The sequence below is a fragment of the Pongo abelii genome, chromosome X (genome assembly GCF_028885655.2).
Source record: "Pongo abelii isolate AG06213 chromosome X, NHGRI_mPonAbe1-v2.0_pri, whole genome shotgun sequence".
Taxonomy (NCBI): domain Eukaryota; kingdom Metazoa; phylum Chordata; class Mammalia; order Primates; family Hominidae; genus Pongo; species Pongo abelii.
Window position 1 is genome coordinate 24,830,002 of NC_072008.2, and position 20,706 is coordinate 24,850,707.

Consider the following 20,706-nt stretch of genomic DNA (forward strand, 5'->3'; position numbering starts at 1 on the left):
AGATAGCCAACACTCAGTAAATATAAGCTATAATTATAATGCTAATTATTATTCTAGCAAGATGGAGTTGCTTAATATCAAATAGTAGCAAATCATTTAATGCATTAACATTGTAAAAAATTTTAAATTTTTATTGCCCCTCTTGAATGCAAATATTTCTGAGTTCTGTAGTGTCCAAGATGAGTCCTTTTAGCATTTTGACACTGGTTGTTTTAGTTCCAATTGAAAGAGGAAAGGGTACCTTTTTGGCTTTATTTACCTTTGTGTTCCATAAGGATTCTTGATGATTAAATACAAGAGCATGTATTGTAATACTGGTTAGTTTGTGAAGTTTTTGTCTTAAGGATTTTTTAAAATATCTACTTACCCAGCCAGTGGAAAAGAACTATGCTTTTGAGATACCTGATGTTCCAGAAAAATCTGAGTACTTGGAAGTTAAATACTCGGTAAGTCAAACAAAGAAAATTACTGGGTTTTGCTTGAGAATGACATTTTTCTGTTTTTGAACTTTCAACTGACTTTCAGTTACGAGTATTGGCAGGGCTTCTCAAGCCCACAGTTCATTGAGGTGGATTTATAGTAATGAATAATTGAAATGGATAAAATTAATTTAAGTATATAGACCACAGGTTACACTGCCTTTCTCTGCTTTTGAGTATGCATCTTTAAATAAACAAGTTGAAACAGCACGACTGTTTGTCAAGTGGAATGAATGCCACATGATGGAGTTGGACATCATTAGTCTGTTGAAGTGTCCCTTATGAGCAGTGGAAAGGTGAGAGAGGAGTGTCGGTAGCATTGCTATAGTGCTGCTCTTGCTCCTGTGACAGGCAAGGTCATTGCTATGGGATGTTAATTAACTGGACCTTAACCTCTTTTTACCTCTGTTCTAGTGTTTTGTTCCCACAGCGTTGGAAGAGAAAAACTTTTAAGAACTATTTCTGACAGTGGTGATGAAAAGTATTTTCAATGAGTTCCACTCTGTTGCTTCCATTCTTCTAATGGAGTGGTACTTACTTGGCAATTCTTTATCAGTAAAGCATGTACAGCTCTGGACAGAAATTCTCTTTTGGGGTAGCTTCTTGGCCTATTTTTCTTCTAATGGGTGTCATCAAGATGCATTATTTTGTCATTGTGAATTGGTTTTGTTTCCTACTGTGAATTGTTTTGGATTTCATTTGTGGCAAATTACATTTCATATATATCAAAGGGGTTTTCTTCTGTGCTTCATAGAGAGGCTTTTGTTTATTTCAAATATAGACTTTGGAAAATGCAAAGTAATAGTTTTAAACAAAAAGATTCTTTTTTTTTTTTCCTTTTTCAGGCTGAAATGCCACAGCTTCCTCAAGATTTGAAAGGAGAAACTTTTTCTCATGTATTTGGGACCAACACATCTAGCCTGGAACTGTTCTTGATGAACAGAAAGATCAAAGGACCTTGTTGGCTTGAAGTAAAAAGTCCACGTAAGGAAAAATATATGCTCAGAATGCTAAATAGATGGCTGATAGATGTGGTTTTTAAAAGGGAAGTTAGGAAATTGATCTATTTATTTTAATGTGTCTACTTCCTTTTCTGTTTGTTTCTTCAGTTTTCCTTGAGTGAGTATAGGGAGTACATTTGGAATCACCTTATCTCTGTAATGCCTGGCAGTTTAGTCTGAGGGAGGCCTTAGTTTGGGGTGCATGCCTCATTATGCTGTTATTCATATGTACTTCTGACCTGGCTGATGTGGCCCAGCTGTTGTGCATAGTGAACTGCTGACCTTTGAAGGAGAGGAGAATCGCTATTCAATATGGATAGTGCATGTTTTTCCTGTTACCTGATGTTTTTCAGTAATTGCTTCTATGATAGTCTGCTTTGTCTTAAAAATGTTTCATGATTCCTCCAAGGCAGTGTTTCAGTTTTTTTAAAACCTATTTTGGGTCCTGGATTCTTTGGAGAATCTGATGAAAGCTATAGACCTCTTTCCCAGGAAAATGAACATATGTACACACACGTGAGGATTTGCATACAACCCAATAATGTGGCTTATTTTTAGTTAGATGTTACAATATGTCATTCTCATTAGAAGGCAGGGTTGAAGAATATGCCAGTTAATGACAGATGTCTTAATTATAGTAGTTTTTCTTTTTCAGTAAATAGCTATTGATCTGTTGTATCTGTTCTCTTTCAGAGCTCTTGAATCAGCCAATCAGTTGGTGTAAAGTTGAGGCAATGGCTTTGAAACCAGACCTGGTGAATGTAATTAAGGATGTCAGTCCACCACCGCTTGTCGTGATGGCTTTCAGCATGAAGACAATGCAGAATGCAAAGAACCATCAAAATGAGGTTTAAAAAATAGGACAGATTTTGCACCCATGCCTTAGATGCAATACTTGCCTGAACTTGCACAGCTTTGCTTTAAGAGAAAGTTGTTCTTTTTGGAGGGGAAAGAATACTAATTCACTACTAAACTCTTATTATAGAGAATGAATTGAATTTGTCTAGTGTTGGAGTTTTTTCTTAAAGACTTAAATTGCTGAACTTATTTTTATTTTTGTCTATTAAATTTTTTACTTAGGAGAACTTCAAATGGACACAGACAGAATAATAAAATGAACTCCCCATACCAATCACTCATATTCAGCAGTTAGCAAGATTTTGTCACACTTGTTTATTTCTCTCCTTTTTTTCTTCTTGAAGTATTTTAAAGCTAGTCTCAGACATTGTGTCATTTTCTGTGTGAACCTTGGTATGCTTCTCTCAAAATGTGGTATTTCTTATATAATACCATTAGCACACCTAATAACATTAACAGTGACTCCTTGGTATAATCTGAAATACCCAGTCCATACTTACATGACTCCGTCTCTCAAGATGCCTTTTAAAACTCAATTTGTTTGATTCAGGATTCACACAAGATTCGCAGATGGTATTTAATCTATGTGCCTCTTGAATCTCTTTTAAACAGGAAGAACTCACTCCTACTCTCCAGTTTTTTTAATGACATTGAATAATTAAAGAATCATTGTTGGTTGTCTTGTAGAATATCCCATTTTCTCTATTTATTTGCTTTGTTGTGGTGTCATTGGACTTTTCCTCTATACCAGGGGTTGGCAGGCAATGAATTGTCTGTGAGCCAAATCCAGCCTGCTACCTATTTGTGCAAGTCAAATTTCATTGGAAGACAGCATGTCTACGGCTGCTTTTGCACTATGACAGCAGAATTGAGCAGTAACGGTGACCATATGGCCTGCAAAGCCTAAAATATTTACTGTCTGGCTCTTGAAAGAAAAAGTGTGCTGACCCTGCCTTATCCTTCATATTTCCGTATACTATAAGTGAGCTCTAAAGGATCAAATTAGATTCAGGTTCAACTTTTTTAGCCAAAATGCTTTATAGGTGATGCAGTGTACTTCATATTACATCATATCAGAAGACACAATGTCTAGTTAAGCTGCTATTAGTTGACAAAGGCTGGCTGGGATCAGTGGAAAAAAATAACCTGCTATTAGCGAGTCTGTGTCTGATTAGCGGTTGAATGAATGATAACTATTGTAATTCTCCATCAGTTTTTCATCTAAAGTTTTTTAACTTTGACACTACAGGTATTTTGGGCCGGATAATTCTTTTGTGGGGTACTGTCCTGGGCATTGTAGGATGTTTAACAGCATCCCTGGTCTTCACCTTCTAGATGCCAGTAGCATCTGTCCCCTCTAGTTGTGGCAACCAAAAAATGCCTACAAACACATCATTAGATGTCCCAGGGTCAGGGGATGTGTATGTGTGTATAAAATTACCCCCAGTTGAGAACCACTGAGCTAATGGCTTCATTTATGAGTCATTTTTGCCGGAATTAGTTAATTTCATTAGGAGTCATAAAATGGTGGTTTTTAAAAATTCTGTCTATGGTTTTTAAATTTTTCTATAAAATTGAATTTTTTTCTTTAGCCAGTATTATTTGGTTATGCCATAAAGGTTTACACAGGAAAGACAGGATAAATGCTTACTTCTTTCTCTTTAATTGCCAGTTGTCCTAGTAGGAAGTTGGGACCTATATTACATGCAGTCATGACTGATGCTTTATTTATTTATTTATTTTTGTTGTTACGTTTTAACTTCCTAAGTCCTTTTGACATTGATAGGGATCTTTTTTAATAGCATTTTGTCAGTATTTTCAGTATTTTCTGATTTTTTTTTTTTAATATGTGATTTGGCCTTTTTTTTTTTATTTGAGACAGAGTCTTAACTCTGTTGCCCAGGCTGGAGTGCAGTGACATAGTCTCGGCTTACTGTGGCCTCTGCCTCCCAGGTTCAAGTGATTCTCCTGCCTCAGCCTCCCGAGTAACTGGGATTACAGGTGCGCGCCACTACACCTGGTTAATTTTTAGTAGAGGCAGGATTTCACCATGTTGCCCAGGCTGGTCTTGAACCCCTGACCTCAAGTGATCTGCCCACCCCAGTCTCCCAAAATGCTGGAATTACAGGCGTGAGCCACTGTACCCGGCGTGATCTTTTAATAATAGTTAATACTGTAGATGGCCATAGTTCATAGTTAAGTGTTTGGGAGAAGTTTAATTAGTAGTTAGTTAAAATTTTAAGAAAGTATCCACCTCTAGTGTCCAGAATGAGGTTTCCACATTCCATTTTCTTTTCTTTTCTTTTTTTGAGACGGAGTCTTGCTCTGTTGCCTAGGCTGGAGTGGAGTGCAGTGATGCGATCTCTGCTCACTGCAACCTCTGTCTCCTGGGTTCAAGTGATTCTCCTGCCTCAGCCTCCTGAGTAGCTGGAATTACAGGTGTGCGTCACCACATGCCCAGCTAATTTTTATATTTTTAGTAGAGACGGAGTTTCACCATGTTGGCCAGGCTGGTCCCAAACTCCTGACCTTAAGTGATCCGCCCACCTTGGCCTCCCAAAGTGCTGGGATTACAGGCGTGAGCCACCATGCCCAACCCCATTTTCTAATAAAAGGAAATTGGGCGCTCTGGAGTAATGGCTGATTCAGGGAAGGAAATGTCCAGGATAAGTCTGGAACATCTTATTATACCAGAAAGCAACGACAGTATTAAAATCTACTGAAGATATGTCAAAAGGACTCAGGAATCAACTTGAAGAGTCTTCTACTGAACAAAGATGGGACAATGTGAGGGTAAGAATAAGTTTAACAGATTGCAACACATCAGATCCATAAGTTCATAATGATATTGTCTGCAATGACACCACATTGATCACTTCTGAAGGAAGCTAAGGAACCAACTCATTATTCTGAAAACTGATAAAGGGATTGAATGAAGGTTTTTGACTTTTCTGAACACATGCTATACCTCAGGCAACCAAGTAATTGATGAGGGAAAGTTTCTCTTCATAGACGGTTTCCAGCTAATAAATGAAAGATAAATGGAATAGTACCACTTTGTAATTGCCAGTGAAATAATGGATCTAGGAAGTGATCACCAGTGGGTACTTATATCTCTAAGGTAGAGATGAGCAGACATTATGTGCCTGTGCCTTTAGATAGAAGTAATCAGCGCCTCTAAAGTATTCTTGCCCCAGAATTGAACCTGATTTTGATCAAGCTTTTAGACCTAACTATGAATTTATAGGCAGTATGGAGACAGAAAAACAAGTTAAGTGACACTGTTGGGACACAAGTAGTGGAATCCATACTATGGGGCACTCTCTAGGACAAACAGCCTAGTTTCTTTAACAAATAAATTACAGGGGAATGACAGATGGGATAGGGTTGTACCTGTAGTTTTACATATCAACCATTATAAAGTATGGTCCTTGTGTGGTAAATAAAATTGAGATAATTGGAAAATATGAAAATTTAAATTCTGCCTGGGTAATTAATGATTTTAAGAAATTACTGTTCATGTAATTGTATTAGGTGAGATAATTATATTGTGATTATGTTTTTCAAACTTCTTTCAGAGTGGTGGTGGTTGTCAGATGGGTGAGATTTTGCCTCTAAGGGGACATTTGACAGTATCTGGAGACATTTTTGGTTATCACAACTCAGGGGGTCTGGGAATGGTAATACTGGCAACTAGTAGGGAGATGCTGGGGACACTGCTAACATCATACAGAGCACAGGACAGCCCCCACAACAAAGAATTATTTGGCCCAAGGTGTCAATAGCTCCATGATCGAGAAACCCAGTTTTAGAGATTGATCCTGAAATCTTCCCAGATAAAATGATGGGTTTGGGTTTTGCTTCAAAATAATCTAGAGAGAGGAAGGAAGTAGGTAGGGTTATAGATGAGTTGATAATTGAAACTGGATGATGGCTATATAGGAGTTAATTTTATTTTGTCTATTTTTAATGTGTTTACATATTTTTATAATAAAAAGTTTAAAGTATTTATTATTTTTCGAGACAGAGTTTCACTTTGTCACCCAGGCTGGAGCGCAGTGGCGCGATCTCAGTTTACTACAACCTCTGCCTCTTGGGTTCAAGTGATTCTCCTGCCTCAGTCTCCAGAGTAGCTGGGATTACAGGTGCACGCCATCATGCCCAGCTAAGTACTGTATTTTTAGTAGAGACAGGGTTTTACCATGTTGGCCAGGCTTGTCTCGAACTCCTGACCTCAAGTGGTCCACCCGCCTCAGCCTCTCAGAGTGCTGGAATTACAGGCATGAGCCACCATGCCTGGCCAAAGTTTTCATATGTATTTAAATGTATATCTTTAAATATTCTTGGTGATTTTGGTGAGAATGCAGAATGTATAGTAGCAGTCTGGTAAGTGGGGTTTTTCCTCCTTTCTTTGCAGATTATTGCTGTGGCAGCTTTGGTCCATCACAGTTTTGCATTGGATAAAGCAGCCCCAAAGCCTCCCTTTCAGTCACACTTCTGTGGTATGTAATTTTTTTAAGCTGGCTTACTAACAGCTTGATTTGAATTTCCTTATTTTTTCTCCAGCTATTGGATCAGTAACTTGTTTTTCAAAAATTGTTTTCAAGAATAGTGCATATCGTTAAAGAGAGTTTTGTTTTGTTTTGTTTTTGCTGTAGAAACTAAGTTTTATTGGGTTGGTTGCCTCCTATTCAGCTGGTTCATTTTTTTTTCTAGGAGCAGAAGTCTGGAGTCTATTTGATATCTTTTTTTTGTTTCAATGGTTGCTCTACTGAGGTTGAGTAGTTTTTTCCTGGGTCAAAATTAGACTTTAACCATTTTCTGATGTCATTCTAATAGCCTATCATAGAAGCTTGATCAAAGTTTTCTGTGTGATGAGGCAAGATGTCAAGGAATAAATATTTACCTATTTGGGAGGAGTTATAGTAATAACAGTTGGAGTTGGGTTGTGTTATGCATAAAATTCAATGGTTGAAACAATTCCACCAAGTTCTGCATGTGTGTTTTATGAGTCAGTCTCCAAGGAGGATTCTGATATATTCCATGTTGAGAGCTTGGCCAGTTACCTAAGCATTTTGCTGTTTTTAAAAAAAGGGAATAATACCATTGACCTATTATATTTCCTGGGATCTTTTTCAGCCCAGAAGCAGAGATTAACTTGGCCAGCCTCTCGTGTGGTTTTCTTGGGTATTAGGAAAGTAGGACTAAAACATGCAGAGAAGGGAGTATGAGATATGATTGTTGTGAAGTTTTCCCCCTTAAGTGGGTGGAACACATGGAACAAAATGATGATGAGAGTAGCCTGGAAAATATGTAGAAGAGAGCAATCATGAGCTCATTTCAACACGCATTTATTCACTTCCTCTATGTACGTCACTATGTGAACAGCTGTTGTGTATGGTAAGGAACTTATAGTGTGTAATAGGGGAAGCTTTGGTCAATTTTACCTTTTGAGAAGGCCGAACTGAGTTTCTCCACTGTATGCTGCTTGGGGCATTGGTGGTGATGGGATTTCCTTTGAGGAAGACTGCTGAAATCTTCCATTCTGACTTCAATGGATAGATAGCAAATGTTTCCTCAAAGCAGTTTTAACAACTGCAGGGACTTAGGGCTCTGTGCTTGACTATTCTTTTGAGGTCATCAGCATGACCAGTGGAAGTATTTGATGATCCTTCTAATTCTTTAGGGTTGGGGGGAATATATTTAAGACAGTTTCGTTTGGAAACATGTACTATATGATTACCTGAAATTAGACTAAGATGGGTGTTGGAATCTTAATTTTTTTTCCTTTTTACAGTTGTGTCTAAACCAAAGGACTGTATTTTTCCATATTCTTTCAAAGAAGTCATTGAGGAAAAGGTAAAGTGCTCATTATATGAAGCACCTGTTTGTTTGGAGAGAGAAAGAAAAGGGGGGTGGTATGGACTAGTAGAAAAAAGGTGTTTTATATTTTATTAGATTCACTCCTGCCAGATTGGACTATGACATCGACCCATTAAAATGTATTATACAGCTAGAAGCATTATTTAACAATGTTTAAATGTTTTACTACCTGAAAATAATGGGATTCTGTACTGTATTGGTGGTTGGATAGGCTCAAACCCCCCTCCAATAGCTTAATTAGAAGCTTCTCTAAAATGCATGATCATATGATTACTGTTTTGGGAAGGTGTTGAGTAGAGTCCCTCCCCAGCTTGAGGGAAGCCAAATGAAGTTGGGAATACTGTGGATGTTAAAGGGCCATGTATTGACAAAGTTGACATGGGATTGGCCAAAATGGATTAGTGATCTCTAAATTCCAGCATGCTCCATGAAGAAGTTTTCATGGGTCCTTAATAAAATGGGGAGGAGTGGGAAGTAGTATTAATGTAGTGAATTTTTCACAAAGGTAAATGTATTCAATCAAAAGAATTTTCTTTTATGGATTGTATGTTGTTTCTTTTACGAAGTGATGATATTGATACGTTTTTAGGTTTGTTTTGTTTTTTAATGTCTTCACTTGACAAAAGTAAGCAACCTTGTCAGGTTCTACTTATTTTATTTAATTGGCTTGAGAAGTCCAGTAGTTGGGAGGTACTGTTAGATTAGGCTATTATTTGTGAAGTGCCGTGAATTACCTAACCAGGTAAAATGACCTGGGAAAATTCCATTAGAGTCAAACCGACTTTTTTTTTTTTGAGACGGAGTCCCGCTTTGTTGCCCAGGCTGGAGTGCAGTGGCGTGATACGGGCTCACTGCAGCCTCCACTCCCTAGTTCAAGGGATTCTCGTGCCTCAGCCTCCTGAGTAGCTGGGATTACAGGCTCGTGGCACCACGGCCGGCTGATTTTTGTATTTTTAGTAGAGACAGGGTTTCACCATATTGACCAGGATGGTCACAGGCTCGTGACACCACGCCCGGCTGATTTTTGTATTTTTAGTAGAGACAGGGTTTCACCATATTGACCAGGATGGTCTCAAGCTCCTGACCTCACGTGATTCACCCGCCTCAGCCTCTCAAAGTGCTGGAATTACAGGTGTGAGCCACTGTGCCCAGCCAAACTGACATTTTTTAACTGACCTAGTTGTAGAAAACATAACCATCAACTTCCATTTTTAGAGATTTTTAATGAGTGGATCTTTTGAATACCTGATTTATATTCAGTAATCCAAATAGAAGCCTTTTGTGTGAAGATAGGTTTTGTTTATACTTAAAACACTTATAATTCTTTTTCTTTTTATTTTTTGAGATGGAGTTTTGCTCTTGTTGCCTAGGCTGGAGTGCAATGGCACAATCTCTTCTCACTACAACCTCCGCTTCCCGATTTCAAGCGATTCTCCTGCCTCAGCCCCCCAAGTAGCTGGGATTACAGGCACATGCCACCATGCCCGGCTAATTTTGTATTTTTAGTAGAGGCAGGGTTTCACCATGTTGGTCAGCCTGGTCTCGAACTCCTGACCTTAGGTGATCTACTCGTCTTGGCCTCCCAAAGTGCTGGGATTACAGGTGTGAGCCACAGCGCCCAGCTACTTATAATTCTTAAATATGTTTGTTTTTAGTCTAGTTTCTTATTTATCAGTTCTCATCTTACCATTTGGGATTATTTTATACAATCCTTGGGATTTCTTTGCCCAGTAAATACATAAACAGTGAAGTCTACCAGGGATTATATAGGAAAGTAATGTTTTTGATAGGTACTCTGATTCATATGCTCTAAATGTGTCCAGATGCACAAGCATGTCCCTGTGGAGGGACATTTCTATATTTTATGTTGCTCAGCACTTAAAATTTTGCTTTATTCACATGCTTATTACTAGAATGAGCTCCTCAGAGACTTTGAAATTATTACTATGAAACCTACAATCAGGAATTTCATTGCTACATTTAATTTTGAAATGGATGGTTTCTTTTAACCCTAAGAAATCTTACCATAGTTGAACAAGAAGCCAAGATACAGTACTTGCGGACAGTAAAGAGTCGTCAGTGACTGGTGTGTTTTTATCTAACAGAATGTGAAGGTTGAGGTTGCTGCAACAGAAAGAACACTGCTAGGTTTTTTCCTTGCAAAAGTTCACAAAATTGATCCTGATATCATTGTGGTGAGTAGATGTTTGATCATGTTGTGGGGAAGCTCTTCATTTCTTAGTTCTTTTCAGTGTGACTTTATTGGTGCTTTTGAGCAGCAAGTAATCTTTTCAGAGTAAAATGATCCTGTGGACTGGTGGGAATTGCTGCTAATAGGAGAAAAAAATAGCAAGCCCACTGCAAGATAGTTTTTTTTTTCTCTAGTATAAAAGCAACCCATGACTTAGTGTTGAAGTTAAGGATTGTTTGGCTATTTATGCTTAGAGACCAGCACATAAGTAAGTAAACATGTACAAATGGAGTTATCGCCAAAATATTGACTTAGTAGTTGTATAGTGGTCACAGGAGTTTATTAATTCCCTTGGTTTGGTGCAAATCACAAAACTAAGTATTTTAATTTTATGAGTTCAGTGGATCTCTATGACATATTCCTTTGAAAACTCAGGGCTCGGAATTGATTTTTCTCTTGACGATCCAGTATGTCCCCACTAGATAGGTTGAGCTAATAATTCATTGAGCTATTTTTTGCCCCAATTCCTGAGAGTCATAAAGCAACATTTTGTTTTATATATCCTCTGGCCTTTCTAGTTTGTAGAATATGGAATTCCTTCATTTGTCTTTTTTCTAGGTTAATGGATGAATCATATTGTTTTTGTTTTTTCAGAAGAATGTAGGCTATAAATGCCTATATTTTGGATGTGATATGGGTAATTTGGGTACATTGAAGTCTTGCAAAAGTGTTTGCCGTGTTCTTCCCTACATTCATTTTTACTCTTGGATACCTTATCTGGCAACTGTATAGCTAGCATCCTGAGTTCCTGTGGATAGGAAGCGATATCTCTGCACCCACTTCCCTTATGATATTTCAAGACCTATCTTTAAAGTTCCAAAAAGATTCTGTCCACAGTGTTGTACTGTGACATTCTGTCTCAGCACCAGGCCCTCAGTCAGCCTTCAGTAACAACAGTGTCTTGGACCCCAAGGAGATGCCATGAAGCCTGGGAAACCTGGCCTGACTTCAGGTGTTAGAGCCAAGTCTATGCGTGAGAAATCTGGATGTAAGATGGAATTCTAACATGAATTTGGGTCCTGATTCTAGGTATTATAATTTGTAAGTGAGACTTCCTCAAGGCCTTTGGGTCTTCTAATTTAATAAGCAAAACTGCTATAAAGATCTAGTGGTAAAATACATATAACATAAAATTAACTATGTTGACCATTTTATAGTATACAGTTCAATGGTATTAACTACACTCATAATGTTATACAACCATCACCACGATCCATCTCTGTAACTCTTTTCATTTTGTAAAACTGAAACGCTGTACTCATTAACTTCCCATTTCCCCGGCCCCTGGCAACCACCATTCTACTTTTTGTTTCTATGATTTTGACTACTCTAAGTAGTGGTATATATTTTTAATTAAGTTTAATAACAAGTATATTTATTGATGTGAATTATTTTAAACTTCATCTAGTTTTTGATAAACATAGGAAAGTGAATCATGTTCACGTGTTGGAAATTATGGAAATGAAAAATCTAGTTGCATTTTTGAGATAATTTCTACTCTATATAGTTTTGTTTGTTTGTTTTTAACAAGTTTCTTACTTGAACTATTTAGTGGCATTATATATTTATCTTGTTGTATGTCAATTATGGGTCTAAATCAGTAGTGTTTGAACTCAATTTTTAAAAAGAAGCTAAATGCAGTTCCTGAGTTTTTGAAGAAGTCTTACATAAACTGTCATACAACACAGGCAGGTTCTGTGTTTTTAAGGAAGCAAAATGGAATTATTTGAATTTAGCTTTTACCGAACACATGGAAAGTATGGGACATTAAATTTGCATTTGCCTCCGAGACCGTAAGGCATGAGCTGCAAATTAAAAGACATCATATGAGCCTTGCATCAATTAGGATGAAATAAAGTTTATTCCAGCAATCTGCTTAGCAGCCTTGTTAATGTCAAGGCTAATGAATGCTGCTGATGAATAAATTCCTGAAGAAGAAAGGACCCCCAATCGGAGGTAAGTGCATGATGTCTTCAATTAGAGACTAGAAAAAGAAAGGGCAAAGAAATTCTGTGCGTATGAAGATAAATCCTCTAATTTGCATTTGTTATAACATTATCAGCTGCCTTCTTTTTCTGACTAGGGTCATAATATTTATGGATTTGAACTGGAAGTACTACTGCAGAGAATTAATGTGTGCAAAGCCCCTCACTGGTCCAAGATAGGTCGACTGAAACGATCCAACATGCCAAAGCTTGGGGTAATAATAATTTTCAAAATCTTATTTATTTATTTATTTTAATGTGGGATAGCTACCAGGGAACACACTATACTTTTTAAAACAGGAATTGGTTATCTTGTTATGGGAACCTCAGTACATTTTAACTTTGGCACTAAACATCTTTTCCTTTGAATTCAGCATTTTATTTGTAAAAGCCTCTGGTAGTTTTTAAAATCATCGGTTAGAATCTAGGGATAGTGAACAAAGACAGCACATACATGTTACCTTCACTTTGTCATTCCTGAAGTGATAGCCCTTAGGGCAAGGTTGCATGGTTCAGAAATCGTTGAGTGCTATCATTTAGGAAGAAAATGGGAAGAATGAATGGAAGGGAGTTGATTTTGGTTGTATAAGAACACAATATTGCTTGATGATATCTTATAATAAAAAAAGGAAAAAAGAAGGCAATGAACTAAGTGCTTTCTGTTTTAGTTACCTCTCATGACAACTCCAGTTTTATTTTATAGACAGAATCATAGGGGTAACGTAACTTGTTCTGGATCATGTAACTAGTAAGGGGAAGAACTGAGATTTGAACCCAGGCCTGGGTGACTCTTAAAGCCAATGTGTACTTTTCATTCTGCCTGCTTGCTTCATGTATGGAGGTTTTGGCAGTTTTTGTGTGAAGCACCTTCTTCCTAAACCTGATATTGCTCAGTGCTTGAAATCTTATTTTACTTAAAGCTTATAAATAAAATGGACATGTTGCCTCATCATATAAGTTAGGAATCTGTACCTTTTTCGTAATGTTCTCTGGAGGATTCTGCCACTACAGATCAAAGTTGGGGCCACTGCTCTTGCTTCTTTTCTTATTCATATCTTTAAGGTGGTAGAGTTGTTATTAGCACTTAATCTGAACACTTGCTTAGCTTTTTACCCCCTTCAAGATTTTCTTTATGTGGCATCTTCTCAGTAAGGTACACCCCATTACCCTATTTAAGATGCAGTCCCCCCATATTCCTTGTACCTCTCACCCTGCTGTTTTCCCATTTTCCATCTACTTGTTACCTCCTAAAACTATATAATTTCTTGTTTATGTTGTCTGTTTTTTATTATACATTTCAAATGAGGCCAGGAATCCTTTCTGTTTTGATCACTGCTGTATCCTGAGTGCCTAGAATAATGTCAGTTACATAGTAAGTGTTCAAAAATATTTGACTGATAAATGGAAGAATGAGAGTTTTATCATAATTTTGGGCCAGCTTCAAAATAGGTTAGAAAGAAATGTTCTCAGTGTCTGCTCTTTCATGAAATTTGCTTTTTGTTCCCGTCTCGTAGGGCCGGAGTGGATTTGGTGAAAGAAATGCTACCTGTGGTCGAATGATCTGTGATGTGGAAATTTCAGCAAAGGAATTGATTCGTTGTAAAAGCTACCATCTGTCTGAACTTGTTCAGCAGATTCTAAAAACTGAAAGGGTTGTAATCCCAATGGAAAATATACAAAATATGTACAGGTATGATCCTAGATTCTTCAGAATTCATCTGTCTTGAAATTAACAACAGGAGGACACTATTAGTACTATCCTTAGTCTGGAGGGACATGAGCCAGTGGTGCTGTAGAGAGGAAATTGTCTCCACTACTTTCATAATTTGAACTAGTTTACCTCTTGAATTATTGTAATTGATGAGTTTATCTCCATCTCCCTCACCTGTGTTAACACTATCTTGATGTTTCCTTACAGTAGTTTGGATTTAGATTTCTACTCTTAATTCATTTATTCAGGAATTAGGGTAGATATTTTAGAAATATAAAAACTGAGCAATCATTAAGTTAGAGGTATTGCTTGCTTATTTCTTCCTCCTACTCCTCTGGCCATCTCTCATTCATTCCTGCTAGTTCTTCCTGAGTTCTTTCTTGGACTTCTCTTTTCTGACTTTGCTCCCTCTCTAGTTGATCTCATTGAGTCTTAGGAATTTAAATACCGTGGGATGCCTATGCTTCCCACCTGTGTATCTTCAGGTTAGACCTCCCTAAATTCCAGACTCAGTGTATCTGTTTTACCTATTTTACTTGATATCTAATGTGAACTCCCAGCTTGTTCAAAATTGAGCTCTGATCTTATATCCTAGGTTCTTCCTGTAGTCTTTTCTTACTAAATTAATAGGTGTATTTTTTCCATTATCACTGGAAACTTCCAGAGTCTTACTTAGCCCCAGATCTCTGAGGCATCTTTAATTCCTCTCTCTGATATCCCACAGTAGATGCATCAGGGTATCCTATCAGTTCTATCTTCTAAGTAGATCTAAGTCTGACCACTTCTTTTCAACTGCATTGGACCCATCCTGTCCAAGCTGCTATCCTCTTTCCCCTGGATTACTGGGTTTATATGCCTATCCCCTTACTTTTGCCCTTACCCCCTTGTGGTCGATTCTCAATCCAGAATCAGAGTTATCCTGCTAAAATCAAGTCAGATGTGATACGCTGCTCAGAATCTTCCAGTGACTCTCTGTTTCATTCAGAATAAAAACTAAAGTCCTTATTTTTCCTTACAAGGTCCTTTACAGTGTGTTTCTATGTCGTTAACTCTGTCCTTATCTCCTACTGCTCTTTCCATCATTCTCTCTGATCTAGCCATATTGGCCTCTTTCCTAGTCCTGGAACTGTCAGATTTGCATGCAGCTCAGGGCTTTTGAGTGTGCTATCCTGTCTGCCTGGAATGCTCTTTCCATAAGGCTTGCTCCCTCACCTCTTCAAGATCTTCATTCTCAGTAAAATCTTCCACTGTTTCCTAACAAAAATTTCAGTCTCTGCTTCTGATACTTAATATTCCTGTTGCTTAACTTTTAACATTATATAACATACTATATACTTAATTTCTTTGTTTTTTTTTATACTCTGTCTCCCCCATGAGGACATAAGCTCCAGGAGGATAGGAAGTTTTGTTTGTTTTGGTCACAGCCAATGCCTGACATATAGTAATCATGCGATATATACTCACTGGATGGAATGAATGAAAGGATTTAGGTAGTTTTCAGGCTTGTAGTTATTATATTACTTCAGTTTTTCCTTATGGAATTGTGTGTGTGTGTGTGTGTGTGTGTGTGTGTGTGTGTTTTGGAGAAAAGCATTGGGATCAATGGTATGAATGAATTCCTAGTTACATACTGACCTTATTTTAAATTGTTTCTGAAGCCAAGGTGCTGTTGCTCTGAATTTACTTACACCCAGAATTCCTTTTAATATTTTGTGAAGTTCTGATTATAGGCATTGTTTCTTTTAATTACTTGATTCTGTTTCATTCTTTCTTTTCTGTACAGTGAATCTTCTCAACTGTTATACCTGTTGGAACACACCTGGAAAGATGCCAAGTTCATTTTGCAGATCATGTGTGAGCTAAATGTTCTTCCATTAGCATTGCAGATCACTAACATCGCTGGGAACATTATGGTAAATTTAACTTAGAAAGGGGGAAAAAGCATTTCCTGTTGGGTTCAGTGTTTGCTTGGGGTAGTTGTTATATGATAATGAGTCTAAATGCATGCTTATAAAATGAGTAACTTGGATTCTGAAAGCTGGATTTCTTTTGTAAAAGGAAGAACTGGTTGGGAGAAGGGGAGGAATGCCAGGTGCAGCGTGTTGAAATTTGGGCGAACATACGGATCATCTCTCTAACATCTGGATGTGTCTTTTTAGTGGAATGGTCCATTTGGGAGTAAATAAATAGCCAAGTTGTCAATATTTTAAGCTCTCTTTGTCTCCTTTAACTATAATGCTTAAAGAAAACGTTAGGAATAATTTAGTACCTTTTTTTTTAAAAAAAAGCAGCCTGTTATTAGGAATAGTTTTGAAGGAGGTGCTGTGACTAAACTTCTGACTCAAAGTTGCTTTTGTTAGTTGTGGTTTTGAGCTCAAATTTAAAAAATAAATTCCATTTAATAGTCCAGGACGCTGATGGGTGGACGATCCGAGCGTAACGAGTTCTTGTTGCTTCATGCATTTTACGAAAACAACTATATTGTGCCTGACAAGCAGATTTTCAGAAAGCCTCAGCAAAAACTGGTGGGTCCAAAACTGTGTAGTATTTTGTTTTCTGTTAACCTCCCCCCCCCTTTTTTAATACCTAGATAGCCTTTTTTTCTGTGATAACATCTGCTTTCAAAATAGCTAATCCCATGTGTACTAAAGAAACCGTGTCAAGTTTATTCCCTTGTTTTTGTGTGGTCATTTCCTTTTCCACTTTGTAAAAGGAAAATGCACTTTGTGCAGACAGAATTATTTGTGAAATATGAAATTCTTTGAGGGAAGCATTAGACCTCTCTGATGGGTGACCATACATGGAATGTGTTCTGGCACCTCAGCCCTATCCAAAGATAAATGCCAGTTAAACTTTTTATTTTCTTAAACCTATGAGCCTTTATTTTTGTGTTGCATTTTTCTGTACTAGTATGACCAAGGTCACCCACAGTCAGGTTTCTGAAGTAGCCTCCATCACTTTGGAACTAAAACTTAGTTTAGCTACTGTTTTATTAGCACTGATATTAATTAATTCAGAAATGGGAATTGAATGTTAGAATTTGATTCAGATTCTCATATTTGCTTGTTTTTTAATGTACATTATCAAAATTGGTATAGGGAATATTCATTTAGAGGACTTTAACTTCTGCTGAGGTATTGAATGTTGGCCAGTAATAAACTACTTAGGAATGGATTTTCAGTATATGGATGTACTTGTTTTATGGTGTCCATATTAATAATAGGGATAATGATAATACCTACATGAAGTATTTTATGTTTTTACATCATGAACGTTAGAGTAGTGATTTTAAGAGGGCTATTTTATAATCTCAAATTTTATATAATATGAAAAGTGGTATTTTTCAATATTCATTGATTTAAAAATATGAAATTCTGTAAATTCAAAAACACATAAAAATAGAATTTTCGTATTTGTTAACTCAGGATATAGTATTTGTTTAAGAAATTACTATGCTTGGGATTCATCTGGATTCGTGAACATATTACAATAACTGTCTTTCCCAACAGATAGGACCACTAACTGAAATGTTTGTTAGAACTAAGTCCTGCAATTGGAAAAGAGAATCATCAAAATTTTAAATTAGTTAATTAGTTGCTGGCTGGTGAAGTTATCTTTCCATTTGATATTAGGGAGATGAAGATGAAGAAATTGATGGAGATACCAGTAAATACAAGAAAGGACGTAAGAAAGCAGCTTATGCTGGAGGCTTGGTTTTGGACCCCAAAGTTGGTAAGGCTGGGCAGTGAACTGGTTTTCTCCCAGTATTAAGGAATTTCTTAATGTGGATCTAGGCTTGAGAAACTAGAAGACCTGAATTATATCTTATAGGTCAGCGAATAGGTCTCATGACTTTTATCTTTCTTTCACGTGAAAATCTTGGTTACAAGTCACCTGACATAGACTTAATGTGAATTTTGTTATGCTGTGTTCCAATAAAATATTATTTATAGACATTGAAATTTAAATTTCATATAGTTTTCATATGTCATGAAATACTGTTTTTGATTTTTTTCCAGCCATTTAAAAATGTAAAAACCATACTTAAGCTCATGGGTGGTACAAAAATAAGTAGGTTGGATTTGGTCTGTAGCCGTAGTTTGTCTAATACATAGATAGCTGTCCAGTACATAGAGAGCTGTTTGTCCTGACCAGTTCAGTTGACAGCAAAGTTAAAGAAAGTGCAGACAATAACCACCAAATTTAACTTTAACAGGAGAATATCTTTTCCCTATTGTCATGAATGGCAAAGATGTTTTGTGGTACACAGAGCTAGAAATAATTTTTTTTTTTCTTTTTTTCTTTTTTTTTTTTTTGGAGACAGAGTTTTACTCTGTTGCCCAGGCTGGAGTGCAGTGGTGCGATCTCTACTCACTGCAACCTTCACCTCTTGGGTTCAAGCGATTCTCCTGCCTCAGCCTCCTGAGTAGCTAGGACTACAGGTGTGTGACACCATACCCAGCTAATTTTTTTGTGTATATAAAAAAAATGTCAACCCTTCCCAAGTGTACAGTTCAGTAGTAGTGTTAAGAATATTCACATTGCTGTGAAGGAATTAATGTGAATTTTATCCAATAAGTTAGTTCTGAGTAGGAAACATTTTTGACAAAAGTGATTTTGTTATTAGTTATAATGAAATGGAGCAGTAGTACTTGGTGTTATGTAGGTCTGGATTTGAATTCAATGTGATCTTGGGCTGCCTGTTTAACCTCTGTAAGCCTCAGTTTCTTCTGTAAAATAGAGATAAGAGTAATATCTACCACACAGGGATTTAAGGATAAATTAGTATAGTGCTGGACACAGAATAAACTATCTTATATGTTTGCAATTATTACTGTCTTAATAGTGGACATTTATTTTTATTCAGTTTCTTCTCAAGGTGAAGATAACTCTTTGTAAATGTCCTACAGAAATATAGTAGCTTTCTGTTCATCCTTTGCAAGTAAAAAGGGTGGGTCGTTCCACTACTGACATTTATATATATGTGTCTCTTGTTTGATTTTAGCTCAGTTTTTGTTTGATTTTAGCTCAGTTTTTGTACAGGTAAATGTGCTGTCCATTTTATTTTTTGAAGCTGTTGTAAAAGAATAAATTACTCGACCAGGTGCGGTGGCTCATGCCTGTAATTTCAGCACTTTGGGAGGCTGAGGTAGACAGATCACGAGGTCAGGAGATCGAGACCGTCCTGGCCAACATGGTGAAGCCCCGTCTCTACTAAAATACAAAAAAATTAGCCGGGCATGGTGGTGCGCGCCTGTAGTCCCAGCTATTCGGGAGGCTGAGGCAAGGGTACTCGCTTGAACCTGGGAGGCGGAGGTCGTGGTGAGCTGAGATTGCGCCACGGCACTCCATCCTGGAGACAGTGAGACTCTGACTCAAAAAAAAATAAAAATAAAAATAAACCACTCACTTGGTTTTATTTGGGGTGGGGTTGGGAGAGTAGGTAGGAGAATTCTTCAAAGAATTCTTGCTTTGAAGGAGAGTTGAACATTTTTTTTTTTAATGGCTGTGACACCTCTCAGATAGCTGATTGGGAAGGTATTTGCTCATAATAATGGTGTGCTTTGGGGACAGCTGGGGAAAGGACTGGTTGTAGCTGGTTCTAAAGAGAGACAGGATCTTTTCCTCCCTCTTTTGTGATCTGGCTTTTCACTAATCCGCATCATTTTATGAAATGGTAGTTGATTCTTTTTTTCCCTTTTTGTCTGTCTCACAGCTCTGGGTAGTGTATATGGATAGTATATAGTTTCTAATATACTTACAGTGCTTTTAATAATGATGTTTTGACAATTCTGCTTTTCTTTAGACTTTTTATGACGTGGCTTTTTAATTTCAGGTTTTTATGATAAGTTCATTTTGCTTCTGGACTTCAACAGTCTATATCCTTCCATCATTCAGGAATTTAACATTTGTTTTACAACAGTACAAAGAGTTTCTTCAGAGGCACAGAAAGTTACAGAGGTTTGTATTTAACCTGGGACTCTTGAAATCGAGTTTAAAAGAATTGCTTAAAGAAGGAAGATCTGTGTCTTTTTAAAATAGTTTTATTGTGGTATTATTCATATACCATATAATTCACCTGTTAAAAGTGTGTAGGTCAGTGGCTTTTAGTGTATTCCCAGAGTTTGCAACCATCATCACAATCAGTTTTAGGATATTTTCATTATTCCCCAAAGAAACTTTTTAGCTGTCACCTCCCTCAGTCCCCTATCCCTTCCACCTCTAGGCAACTACTAATCTTTTTGCTTGTATAGATTTGTGTATTCTGGACGTCTCATATAAATAGAATCATACATTATATGGCCTTTCGGTATCTGGCTTATTTCACTTATAATGTTTTCAAGGTTCATCCATTTTGTAGAATGTACTAGTACTTTATTCGTTTGTGTTGCTGAATAATATTCCATTTTATATGCGTGTGTGGTGTATGTGTAGGTGTATACACATACACCACATTTTGTTCTTTTTTGTAATTTTTTTTAATACATGGCAGAAGATGTCTGTTTGCCCTCTAGCTCCTGAATTTATATGTCAGTTA

The 20,706-nt window shown here is 37.1% G+C and overlaps 1 protein-coding gene and 1 non-coding gene across 11 annotated transcripts in view; both read left to right on the top strand.

Moving 5' to 3' along the window:
* Nucleotides 1-20,706, top strand: part of POLA1 (DNA polymerase alpha 1, catalytic subunit) — a 304,169-nt gene that overhangs the window by 30,247 nt on the left and 253,216 nt on the right. For 8 of the 10 annotated variants that reach the window (XR_008518040.1, XM_009234677.4, XM_054544429.1 and 5 more), the window contains exons 13-24: nt 372-446; nt 1,325-1,463; nt 2,174-2,328; nt 6,756-6,840; nt 8,136-8,197; nt 10,327-10,416; nt 12,556-12,672; nt 13,972-14,147; nt 15,952-16,081; nt 16,574-16,693; nt 17,801-17,900; nt 20,005-20,129. Coding sequence is in view for 9 of the 10 variants with exons in the window: in XM_009234677.4 (XP_009232952.1) it covers nt 372-446; nt 1,325-1,463; nt 2,174-2,328; nt 6,756-6,840; nt 8,136-8,197; nt 10,327-10,416; nt 12,556-12,672; nt 13,972-14,147; nt 15,952-16,081; nt 16,574-16,693; nt 17,801-17,900; nt 20,005-20,129 (1,374 nt within the window). In the remaining variant the exon portion in view is untranslated. The remainder of the gene's footprint in view (nt 1-371; nt 447-1,324; nt 1,464-2,173; nt 2,329-6,755; nt 6,841-8,135; nt 8,198-10,326; nt 10,417-12,555; nt 12,673-13,971; nt 14,148-15,951; nt 16,082-16,573; nt 16,694-17,800; nt 17,901-20,004; nt 20,130-20,706) is intronic. The other 2 variants (XM_024240735.3, XM_054544431.2) reach the window with 1 other exon arrangement.
* Nucleotides 19,015-19,144, top strand: LOC112131167 (small Cajal body-specific RNA 24). The gene has a single exon (XR_002913305.1). It is a non-coding gene; the product is annotated as a small Cajal body-specific RNA 24 (non-coding RNA).